The sequence below is a fragment of the Myxine glutinosa genome, chromosome 1 (genome assembly GCF_964187855.1).
Source record: "Myxine glutinosa chromosome 1, kmMyxGlut1.1, whole genome shotgun sequence".
Classification (NCBI taxonomy): Eukaryota; Metazoa; Chordata; class Myxini; order Myxiniformes; family Myxinidae; genus Myxine; species Myxine glutinosa.
In genome coordinates this window covers 37,907,272-37,920,619 of record NC_136261.1, presented here as the reverse complement: position 1 = coordinate 37,920,619, position 13,348 = coordinate 37,907,272, and the positions used below count along the sequence as shown (strand labels likewise).

Below are 13,348 nucleotides of genomic sequence, written 5' to 3'. Positions count from 1 at the left end.
GTTGATTGAAATGCCCATTTTGCACTGGCCTTTTTAAAGCCAATATCAAGACATCACGTGCAGCTCATTAAAATCATCCCGTACTCCTTGGCTAATCACTGACAGTCAAAACGGCTGTTCAACAGCTGTGCTATGAAGTGACCATTGAAGGTTCAAGTGACCATCCGTGACCATTTTGTCTGACAGTGACAACACTATTGTCCACAAATAAGTTCACACATTTACTATACGCAGTGTTATTGTTGATATTTAAAGGTTTCAAAGGTGGTAAGTTTCTTTTGTGTTTTCGGTCTTTTTGAAGTTGGTCAAAATGATCAAATTTTTCGGTCAAAATGCCCATTTTGCACTGGCCTTTTTAAAGCCAATATCAAGACATCACGTGCAGCTCATTAAAATCATCCCGTACCCCTTGGCTAATCACTGACAGTCAAAACGGCTGTTCAACAGCTGTGCTATGAAGTGACCATTGAAGGTTCAAGTGACCATCCGTGACCGTTTTGTCTGACAGTGAGGACACTATTGTCCACAAATAAGTTCACACATTTACTACACGCAGTGTTATTGTTGATATTTAAAGGTTTCAAAGGTGGTAAGTTTCTTTTGCGTTTCAGTATATATATATATATATATATATATATATATATATATATATATATATATATATATATATATATATATATATATATATATTATAACTGTGAGAAATAGTAGAAACTCCACAGTACGAGCAGGGCATCTCATTTGCATTAAATAAATAATCGGGAGATTAAATCAGACGCGGACGTAGCTTCAGGACGTCGATCTTTAATTTTCGACAAGCTTTCGACCAACAAGGTCAACAAGTCAAGAAAAGGCCAACAAGAAAAGGCCAACCCCCGCTTTGCGGGGAAAAATGGCCTCTAAACGGTGGTTTTTTTCGACCAACAAAGGTCTTCTTCTTAGTCTACAGAAACAATAGGCATGTATATCAGACAAGTATGTATAGTGATATGTGTGTAAGATGTGTGATATGTGTAGAAAATGCATACAAAAGGAAGAGCCACGCTAAAGCTCACTCACCGTCCCCAAGTTCAGCGGAAGTGAAGCGCAGCTTACAGTTACCGTTCGCGTTACAGTTGGTGCATGTGCATATACAAATATAGAGATACATACATACATAAACACACATTATATTCATATACCATTTATATTCATATAATATATTTATATATTTATTTATATATTTATATAAATGGCATATAAAGGTAGAATGAAAGAATGAGTGAATGAATGAATGAATGAATGAATGTGTTACGGTTAATGATTTCATTGGGTTGATGTAGGAACATTCTTTAATCATCAAAATTTATGCCATGAGGGATTTTTGTCCGAAGTTTATGTATCCAAAAGGACTCACGTTTCAGAATCGTGGTGTGTTATCGATTTGTGATTGATTCAATGGCAGAGATTTGAATGTCATTTATAGAGTGATCCGGTTGATTAAAGTGTATCGTGCTTCCTAGAATGTATCGTGCTTCCTTCCTTCCTTCCCGCCACCCACTCTATCCTGACAAACTGCATCACTGAAATAAAATCCTGGCTTCAAATCAACTTCCTCAAACTTAACTGTGATAAATCTGAAATAATCATCATTGGCCCAAAAACGCTCACCAACACCACCCATAACTTTGCCCTCAACATCGACGGTTTCCCAGTATCCACCTCCCCTCACATCCGGAATCTTGGCATCATCTTTGACCAAACCCTCTCCTTCGACAAATACACTAAACAGATCACAAAGACAGCCTTCTTTCACCTGAACAACATCGCCCGTCTCCGTCCATCCCTCTCCTCCACGGCTGCAGAAACCCTCATCCATGCCTTCATCACTTCCCGTCTGGACTACTGCAATAGCCTCCTTTATGGTTCACCCTCAACAATCACCAATAAACTCCAATACATTCAGAACTCCGCTGCCCGTCTACTCACCCATTCCCGGACCCGTGACCACATCACCCCCGTCCTTTACAAGCTCCACTGGCTCCCCATCTCCCAGAGAATCCAGTACAAAATCCTCCTCTTGACCTACAAAGCCCTCCATAACCTGGCCCCATCCTACCTGGCTGACCTCCTCTCCAGACACACTCCCACCCGCAACCTCCGCTCTGCTGGTACCAACCTCCTGACCCCCCCCCCCCCCCATCCAGACCAAATTTAGATCCTGGGGGGACAGGGCCTTCTCCATCGCTGCTCCCACCCTCTGGAACTCGCTACCTCACACCATCAGAGACTCCTCCTCACTCACCACATTCAAAACATCACTCAAGACCCACCTGTTCAACACTGCATTCAACATTTAACCCACAGCATCTAACCCCTGACTATCTCCTCTCCTTCTCCCTCCTTTGTGCTTTGAATATTTCCCTATTGATTCTTCTTTTTTGCAATTGTTTTTATGTTTTGCTATGCATTATGTTTTGCACTCTGTCAAAGCGTCTTTGGGCTTCCTGAAAAGCGCTATATAAAATAAATGCATTTTTATTATTATTATTATTATTATCGTGTAAGGTCGAGGTTTGCCCTGACTGGTGTGGAAGTTATTGATTTCTGACCCGGTGTTATTTTTTTCGAGTTTTTTTGTTTGCGGATGAGGAACCTATATGCAGGAGAACGCCACAAGGCCCATCAAAGCCTATACTCAGGTTGCATGTTTCAGGTCTTGGTATGACTCGGCCAGGGTTCAAACTGCCGACCTCCCAGAATAAGAGAGGTCGCTTTAACCATTTGGCCACTGACCTCACATTGTAATCAAGGGGTTCAGATGATAGTGTTGAACAGGCCAAGATTAAGCCTTAAAATTAATGAAATAGTAATGGTTATTTTGTGAATCTTTTTGAGTAATGAGTATCGAGTAATTGAGCAATGTATTGAGCAATGCAGTCTTGTACTGTGGGGTTTCTCTATCAATTTTGAAATTTGTGTGAAGTTATAAGATGGATTGAAATGTAAATGGGGATTAAGCCTCGCTCTGTGTTGTAGGAGGAAGTGGTCCTTGGAGCGGTGGGAGCGAACGAGTGGAGAGGAGGCATCGTGAGGCTTGGAATTGAACCTGCTCCTGTTCCTCGCTTTGCTAAATTAGATACACCAGCAGACAGCTATCTCGGTGGGTACATCACCTCATCTCTCTTATACCTTTTATTTTTCTATGCATTGTTATTTGGTGGAAAATGTTTTGATTCCCCCTGGTAATTTCAGGGCAAATTTTGTGCAGTACCTTCCTCAAAGTAACAGTTGTCTGGCATTGCATCATATGGCGTAGCTTCTTTTTTTTAACGTTAACTCCTGGAAAATGAGAGCTACTTCCAGTCTATAAGGTCTTTGTCGGGAATTCAATGGAGTCCTGTTCTCCGCTGTGAGCCGGCACCCCAGCAAGACATGTCTCTCTTCTGGATTCTGTGGCATCTATAGCTCTCAGTTATTGGCATCTTCTGTGATAAGGCTGAGTCTCTGGGCCCATCAATTTCAAGTCGCAGATAGGTCGGTCATCTCTTTTTTCCACAGCCTCTTCTCTGAAATGTCTTCCTCTACTCAGTCCTCCAACCCTCCCCAGTAACTCCATGATGTACACGTTCTTCCAGTACGAACCACCTGGGTAAACATCCAAAATCCAGGCTGACTGCACAACTCAACTCCTTCGTTTCTTGCTTCACTTAGCAGTGGAACCACCTTCCATAGGCCATTATTCCCCACTTTTCCTTCAAGGACTCCAAGCAGGAAGTGCACTGCTACCTCCTGTCATTGCCCATCCAGACCAAAGATCTTGATTACCCCCATTAACCCTTCCTGACCTTATTGGGCACGCCTAATCGCAGTGGTTATACCCGCCAATGCAAGTCAGGGGCCAAATCTTCCCCATTCTTCCCTGCTGCCCGGATTCATCAGGGCAGCGCGGTCACGGTCAGAGTGCCGATTGGTCCCCATGGACCGGCCTTTTCCCTCTTATCTCTGTCTCGTTTCTCTCTCCAACTCTGTTGTGGTCCTGACTTTGTGAATGTGGGAGCACACTACCCTCGATGTGGGGGATCTCTGGGTTTCTCCTGGGAGATCGATTAGCTGACTCCATGCCGCGTGCTTGTTTGAGAACTGTTTGGTGCTATGCAACAACAACAACAACAACCCTTCCTAACTCAACCCTATTATTTCCTAATGTCAGTGTTTCCTCCTCTTCTTTCTTTTCCATCCGTGTTTGTTCATTACCTTGCTTATTGTGCCCAATTTATACCCTGCTACAGCTCTGTAAATTTAACCCTGCTCTTGTAGGGGCCTTACTCTTGTAGAGAGAAAAAAAGGAAGAGCTGCAGCAGGAATTGGAAACTTTACCTACAAACTAACAGATGAACATTTGATAGACAAATGAGAATTGGGGTTAAAAGGGGATTGAAGGTCAAGCTGATATAAGAATAAAATTGTTTTTTGAGTAAAATAATATTTTAATTGATTATTATCATCATCACACTGTTAGGCACATATGACTGCTGACGCAGTTTCATTGGCTGAGGCCTGCAATCCTTGATGGGTCACCACTCTGCTGCAAGATACTTGACTGGATCACTCCCAGCAAGCTGGTACTCATCTTACTGACCCTAGAAGGATGGCATGCTTAGTGAACACAAGTGGTTTTAGTTTTGACATGGTTTGGGGTTGAACTCAGGACATTAAGATCCCAAGCTAACCCCTTATAACCGTTAAGCCACCACTGATTTTGCGGCATTATTCCATGGCAGTGTGTTGTGCTCAAGTGTCCTGAATGCAAGAGGACACTGATCTTTTCCTTATTTTTCCATGCCGGGAACGCAGTCTCCACATTATAGTCAGGTTCACTATGTAATTTCGTTGGAATTTTTGGGGGATTTGGAAAACTATATATTTTTGGAAACTATATTGTATAGTCAGTCAGAAAACCAATGTTGCTATTTGCACAGACTCCTGTATGGCGGCCATCTTGGATTTTCAAAATTGCCGCCGTAGAACTAATTTTTCTCAATATCACAGCTTCTAAATAACAGAGCTTTGATTCTAACGGCTAAACATACATTTTCAAGGGCCCCGAATCCAATGGTAACAAGTTCGATAAGCTAGACATGACCATAGAGCTCCTATGTGGCGGCCATCTTGGATTTTTCAAACTGGCCGCCGTAAAACTGATGTAACTCACCTTCTAAAGAGCACAGAGCTTTGATTCATCATTGAGTAAAGTCATCATCATCGTCATCATCGCTTTCGTTCATCACATCTTGAGAGTCCTCATCATTTTGGCACTGGATGTCACACTGACAAAGGTCTGTACAAGCCAAGTTGTTTGTTCTGCAGGAACATCTAGATGAAGAACAGTCTGTTTTGCACTGACATCTAACCATTTGAATGATGGCCTTGGGGGCTGGAGGCTCCTCAGTTGTGGTTGGTTTCACTTGTCCATCCGTGTCTTTGTAAAAGCCGTTTTGCAGGGGATTCAGCTGAGGATCCTGTTGAGCAATGCTTGCCTGACCCCACACTCTGGCTTGGATATGGACTCTAAGGATGTGTTGCTTGAGAGCTCCAAGAGTAGGAGGAAGCCTGTCACTTTCTGCCATGTGTTTGCAAAAGAGATACCATCGTAGTTCGGGGATGCTGTCGATGTGGATGCCATTTGGAGAGTAAGCAGCGCATACAAAGTTAGCTAGTGTGGACAACATGTCCTCCGTCACTTCAGTTACATCTGAAAGCATTCGCACCGTGTCTATGACATCTTCACTTGCTTTGAGGTAGAAATGCAGCCAGGTTGCTTTGCCTATTCGAGAGAACCTCCCAGTGTTGTCTGCCCCTGTGAAAGCATGAAAGGCTGGCAATGCCTTTGCTCTTTCGACCCCTAGAGCTGTCCACAGTGGCTCTATTTGAAGTATTCCAGAGGCCATGGAAATGGATGTATTCCTCAGCAGTAGGTCATAGTTTGCTATGACTAGTACCAGGACATCTGTGTCGGGAGAGAAGAACACCAACTGCGCATCATGTGGGTTTCGCTGGGATGCCAGCACGGCCTGGTGGATCAACAGGGTGTCAGCTTCTTCATGGTTGTTGTCCTCGAAGAGCAGGCTGCTCTCCTCTTCTCAGTTTCCAGCTTGTCGACAGGCCCTACCATTACCCAGCGGATCATGGTGTATAGTTCAGCCGGAACATCGTTGATATCGCTGGACACCTGTATGGTATTTGCTTCCTGGTCCTTCTTAATGAATTCTGCGATGCTCTTCCGTATCACTTGTGCTGCTTTGTAGATTGTCTTCATGTTGTTCTCGTCATCGCCATCACTTGTGATTGCAGAATGAACCATGCTTTCCTCACATGCATCTGGACAGTAGAGGATGGCCGATTTTCTTCGGTCTTTTTGGAGAACAGATGTCACGCTTGGCAACTCAGTGACGATTCTTTCTTTCAGCCACTTTCTATTGAATGTAGGTACATGCTTTTCCAAGTGTTCTGCGCCAATCATATTGACATAAGTGGTTTCAATGTCATCCATGGAGAGATAAGCTTGGTTTTGTGTTTTGACATCTATCAGGTTGATCATCTCAATCAGACTTGCCCGTTGCAGCAATAGTACTTTGTCTGCGCTGCTTCTGTTTGCGCTAGGTCTGTCTCGTACTACATGGAACACATGTCTTCTCCAACAAGATTTGTGGTACCGAAGGTCAATTGCGTGTGCATCACCTGGTGAGATACATGTGTTGAATGGTGTTTTCAATAATGCATCTTGGGACTTCTCTACAGCCTTTCTAAGCTCTTGACCAGCATTTTCAGTCCTAACCTGGTAGAGTAGTTGGCCATCATCTTTTTGGCAGAAGAAACACTGCTCTCTATCCAGTGGCACTGTACACGAGCGTGTGAACGGGGATGTTGCATCAGATGTTGATGAGCCTGGCTCGTCCATTTCTGTGCTTCCTCTCTTCTGTCCGCGTTTTTTTGCAGTATAGTGTCCAGTTGTTACTGCATGCGCATGGTGGTCTCTGGCACGTTGTATCTCGCTCTTGTTAGTTGCACTGGAGTAACAAGTGCGATGCCAAACTGCCTTCTCTGTAGAGAGTGTTTCTTTTGTGCTGTTTTGGAGTCGTTTATGGACTTGAACGTAGATGCCATCATGCAAACTGGCCCTTTCTTCTATTGTCTTCAATAAATGTTGGTAGGAATCTATTCTGGGGTTTAACACCAAGGATCCTTTCTTGACATCATCAGCCTTGCATAAAATGCACTGCTTACAGTTCGTGGACTCCTGGGCTTGCCCCGCCCCTTCACCATCTTGTTGCATCTCACTCATAATGTGACATGTAGAACCTGCAAAGACAGCAAAGCAAAGGGAACCGTCACCGATATATACAACCACCACCACAGACATATTGATGTATAATAGGCTACAAATACACTACCACCATCACCACAATATCAGGTATATTGCTCAGTATATAAATAATACAAAAACACACGCTGTAAACTAATTATTTTCCTCAGCTGTACCCTGGGGATCAAACTTATTACTTTAGTAGCTTGTCCACCCGTAAACAGATTTTAAGTTCTCATGAACATTAGGAGTATCTGTGTGTTATTTGGCAGTATGCCACAAAGGCCCACAAAGGGCAAAACACTCGCAGTAGAATAGTATTTCTCATTACAGTCAACACAGTCAGGTTCAGCATGTCCAGATTTTAGATTTCGTTGGATTGTTTTTGGGATTTAGAAAAATCAAAGCTCCGTCTTATTTAGAAGATGAGATCCTGAGAAACATCAATTTTACGGCGGCCAGTTTGAAAAATCAAAGATGGCCGCCACATAGGAGCTCTATGGTCATGTCTGGCTTATCGAACTTGTTACCATTGGATTCGGGGCCCTTGAAAATGTATGTTTAGCCGTTAGAATCAAAGCTTTATGTTGCTTAGAAGCTGAGATATTGAGAAACATCAATTTTACAGTGGCCAGTTTGAAAAATCCAAGATGGCCGCCACATAGGAGCTCTATGGTCATGTCTAGCTTATCGAACTTGTTACCATTGGATTCGGGGCCCTTGAAAATGTATGTTTAGCCGTTAGAATCAAAGCTCTATGTTATTTAGAAGCTGAGATATTGAGAAAACTTAGTTCTACGGCGGCAATTTTGAAAATCCAAGATGGCCGCCATACAGGAGTCTGTGCAAATAGCAACATTGGTTTTCTGACTGACTATACAATATAGTTTCCAAAAATATATAGTTTTCCAAATCCCCCAAAAAATCCAACGAAACTTTAAATCTGGACATACTGAACCTGACTATTACATATTTTTGATTGATGTCCCAGTCGTTCTGTTCATTATAACGAGACTCTCCTGTATCCTCTACTGGCATGGCGTAGACATAAAGCGGCAGTCAGATGTCGGAAGTGGGCTGGAAGGGCCAAAAAATAGTCTAGCTGTACCAATAGTGAAAGGTATTCCAGAGAATTGAGAAAAAAAGGAACAAAGAAGAACGTAAGAATAAGAAGATTGTCCCAGATTAAGGTTCATACTGTTGTGCTGACGTTTGGCAACCTTTGATTATTAGTTGGGATTGCTCATCCCATGAAACGAAGACTTTGCACATAACGATATCACTCACACCCAATTGCAGTGACGCACTTAGCTGTGAGTGCCATGTTTGTAATGCATCAGAGAAGAGTCCTTATTGCTCATGAAACAAGTTTACTTTCCAATGTCACAGATGTAAAAGTTCGGACATCTACAAATGTATGCGTCATGCACCTTTCTGGTTTTTTTCTTCTTCACTTTTTCCTCCACATCCTCTGGTTCCTTAATCCTAGGCTACTCCCTGTCCCCTTTGTGTGGTTGGTCGACTGGCTTTGGTGCTCTGATGGTCGCCGGTTCTCCTCGGGAGGGACACGTTGGCAGCATTCACATCCTGGCGCTTCACAGAAATGGAAGTGTGGCCAGCATTTTTCACCAACAAGGGTCACAGGTCTGCATAAATAATGCTTATCTCTTTGCTCAGTCAAAAAAAAACAGAGCCATTTCTTTGTAATTATTGGTTTTACTGTTGTTATCAAAGCTGTTTATGAGTAAATCTTTCAATTTTTTTTATTTTTTATAACTGATAGGAGGACAGGTCTATAGGCGCTGGTTGGTGAATCCACAAGGGAATTGGGGTTTTTCATCATAGCTCTTGTGGAAGCCTGGTGTTGGCTTCGCGGTTAGGGTGCTGGCTTGGGATCCTAGGATCCTGGGTTCGAATCCCGGTCGATCGCTGAATTTACGCCAGGGGGGTTGACTCAGCCTGTCATCCTTCCGAGGTCGGCAAATTGAGTACCAGCTTGCTGGGATGAATGATCCCGGTGTGTACCCCGGTTAAGAATAGGTACACCGTATCCCCGCGCATCGTAAGAGGCAACTGACGGTTGGCGTCAGGATGGGCATCCGGCCATAAAAACATTGCTTCAAACAGGGAACCATGATTGTCATGGGGTCCGCAGGGCTAACCCCCGCTCTAGTGGGGAAAATGGCCTTAAAACGATCATTCATTCATTCATTCATTCATCATAGCTCTTGTGGATAATTCATCTGCAAGGGAATCCGCAAGGGAATCTGCAATCCGCAAGGGAATTAGGTTTCCATCAGCAATCTTGCACATACTTCATCCGAAAGGGAATACGCAATCCACAAGGGAATTCGGTTTTCATCAGCAATCTTGCGGATACTTCACCTGCAAGGGAATCCGCAATCCACAATGGAATTAGGTTTTCATCAGCAATCTTGCGCATACTTCATCTGCAAGGGAATCCGCAATCCACAAGGGAATTGGGTTTTCATCAGCAATCTTGCGCATACCTCACCCGCAAGGGAATCTGCAATCCGCAAGGGAATTCGGTTTTCATCAGAAAATCTTGTGCATACTTCATCCGCAAGGGAATCCGCAAGGGAATTGGGTTTTCATCAGCAATCTTGTGCATACTTCATCCGCAAGGGAATCCGCAATCCGCAAGAGAATTGGGTTTTCATCAGAAAATCTTGTACATACTTCATCTGCAAGGGAATATGCAATCCGCAAGGGAATTCGGTTTTCATCATAGCTCTTGGGCATACTTCATCCGCAAGGGAATCCGCAATACACAAGGAAATTAGGTTTTCATCAGCAATCTTGCGCATACTTCATCCGCAAGGGAATACGCAATCCGCAACGGAATTGGGTTTTCATCAGCAATCTGGCGCATACTTCATACGCAAGGGAATCTGCAAGGAAATTAGATTTTCATCAGAAAACTTGTGCATGTTTCATCCGCAAGGGAATCTGCAATCCACAAGGGAATTAGGTTTTCATCAATCTAGCGCATACTTCATCCACAAGAGAATACGCAATCCTCAAGGGAATTCGGTTTTCATCAGCAATCTTGCGCATACTTCGTCTGCAAGGGAATCCACAAACCGCAAGTGAATTGGGTTTTCATCAGCAATCTTGCGCATACTTCATCCGCAAGGGAATCCGCAATCCGCAAGGGAATTGGGTTGTCATCAGCAATCTTGTGCATATTTCATCCGCAAGGGAATCCGCAATCCGCAAGGGAATTGGGTTTTCATCAGAAAATCTTGTACATACTTCATCTGCAAGGGAATATGCAATCCGCAAGGGAATTCGGTTTTCATCGTAGCTCTTGTGGATACTTCATCTGCAAGGGAATCCACAAACCGCAAGGGAATTGGGTTTTCATCAGCAATCTTGCGCATACTTCATCCGCAAGGGAATCCGCAATTCGCAAGGGAATTGGGTTTTCATCAGCAAGCTTGTGCATACTTCATCCGCAAGGGAATCCACAATCCGCAAGGGAATTGGGTTTTCATCAGCAATCTTGTGCATACTTCATCCGCAAGGGACCCATGATCCGCTAGGGAATTGTGTTTTCATCAGCAATCTTGTGCATACTTCATCTGCAAGGGACCCACAATCCGCTAGGGAATTGTGTTTTCATCATCAATCTTGTGCATACTTCATTCATGAAGAAATTAACCTCTGAAAATGTCGCTTTGATTAGCAGTCTTCTCTGTGTTCAGCTAATGTTGAAAAGACGAGTGGTATGGATATTATACAAGTCCAAATTTAACCCTAAAATGTATTTTACTATTCTTATGCAGAATAATTTGATTGACTTTATTTTGATTTGATCTCTCCTTCCTGTTCAGTTGGGTTCATACTTTGGAGCTGAGATTCTTTCGCTGGAGATGATAGAAAATGAAGAATCGAATGGCGATGAAGTTCCAAGGAGGAACGGAAATGGCTCTTGCCGGATCTTGGTGGGGACACCGGGGGCATGGCAGGGGGACCGAGAGCAAGGATCAGTATTCGTGTACGCACCACACAAAGATGGGGATAAGGTACCACACAATGCCATGAGAGTCTGGCTCCATCACACATTTCAAGGTTTTGATATATATATATATATATATATATATATATATATATATATATATATATATATATATATGTATATATATGTATATTGTAGTCGAAGTGACCAATCTAGACAGATTAGGACGTGTAATTCACCATTTGGTTGCTACAATAACAGAAATTTGATGATGGTCTGCAGAAAATTTTCTTTTCATTTTAAAACGATACAATACATTTAATTGCATGTAGATCATTGGTGATACATACTTCTTGTTATGCCTCCAGCGACTTCGTCGGCTTTTCAGGTTGTCCCTGGTTATGTTTTCAGGATGTCCGTCTGTTAGTTAAAAATCCTGTTACCACGATAACTTGTGAACCAGTGATGGGATTCTGACAAAATTTGGTACACTTTTGTATTATGATGCGAAGATGAACTTTTGATGTTGGGGTCAATAGGTCAAAGGTCAAAGTCTGTTATAGGTCTATAACTTGAGAACGGGTGAAGGAATCTAATTCAAATTTGGTACAGGTATGTACATCAGGCATTTTAAGGCCATTTCCCCTGCCAGAGCGGGTGTTAGCCTTGCGGTCCCCATGACAATCTAGGTATGTATAATGCTGTAAAGAGTAACTGATTAGATTTTGGACTCAAAAGGACAAAGGTCAAAGGTCAGACATCCCGTCAGTTAAAAATGCTGTTTCCGAGCTAACTTGTGAACCAGTCATGGAATTTTCACCAAGCTTGGAATAATTATATATTATGATACAAAGATAAACTTATCAAATTATTATCATGGAAAGATAAACTCCATACAAACAAATGGACAGTATTTACGGCGTAGTCTATAGGGCAAAGCCATCGAGACAAGTGTTTGTCCGTCCGTATGTACAGTCACGTGAAAAAGTAAGTACACCCCATGTAAAGTTTTGACTTTTTCAACATATTTCAACATACAGCTATTTGATCTTCATTTCAACAATATTGATAGATAAAGGTGATATAATATAACAAATATCATCAAACATCTACATTTTGTAGTCCATTGTACAATTTAAATAAACATAAATGCAAATTTCGCATGTGGAAAAAGTAAGTACACCCCTACATTTATCACTACTTCAAATACCTAAAATTAGAATCAGGTGCACCAGCTCAGGTGCAAATGATTAGAACATCGTTAGAGAGGATCTTGGAGGAACCTGTCTTATTTAAACCTCAGACATTTAGTTTGGTTTGCTCTTTGTTGTTGAAGTGTGCGGCATCACCATGCCGAGATCAAAAGAGCTCTCTGAGGCCTTCAGAAAGAAGGTTATAGATGCCTACGAGTCTGGGAAGGGATTTGAAAAGATCTCCAAATAAATTGAAATCAATCATTCGACTGTCCGGAAGATCATCTACAAGTGGAGAAGATTCCAAACAACTGCCAACTTGTTCAGGCCAGGCCGCCCCAGCAAGTTCAGCCCAAGAGGAGACCGCAAGATGCTGAAAGAAGTCTCTAAGAACCCCAGAATGTCATCACAGGACCTACAGGTAGCTCTTGCCACTGTTGATGTTAAAGTGTACGAGTCTACCATTAGAAAGAGGCTGCACAAATTTGATCTACATGGGAGGTGTGCCAGGAGGAAACCATTGCTGTCCAGAAAGAACATCAGGGCAAAACTAAAGTTTGCCAATGAACACTTAGGCAAAGACCAGCACTTCTGGAACAATGTGCTCTGGACAGATGAGTCAAAGGTAGAGCTATTTGGCCACAGAACCCGAAGACATGTTTGGCGAAAACCAAAGACAGCATTTGACCACAAGAACCTGATACCAACTGTAAAGCATGGTGGTGGAAATATTATGGTTTTGGTCAGCTTTGCTGCATCAGGGCCTGGGCAGCTCACCATCATAGAATCCACTATGAATTATTCATTGTACCAGAGGGTATTTGAGGA

At 42.8% G+C, this 13,348-nt stretch overlaps 1 protein-coding gene across 1 annotated transcript in view; it reads left to right on the top strand.

Annotated features, from left to right (window-relative positions):
- The window catches only part of LOC137422976 (integrin alpha-L), a gene marked incomplete in the record, with an annotated part of 211,928 nt that overhangs the window by 92,774 nt on the left and 105,806 nt on the right, over window positions 1-13,348 (top strand). The window contains 3 exon segments of the mRNA XM_078771064.1: window positions 3,019-3,142; window positions 8,835-8,989; window positions 11,203-11,394. Of these exon segments, the coding sequence (XP_078627190.1) occupies window positions 3,019-3,142; window positions 8,835-8,989; window positions 11,203-11,394 (471 nt within the window).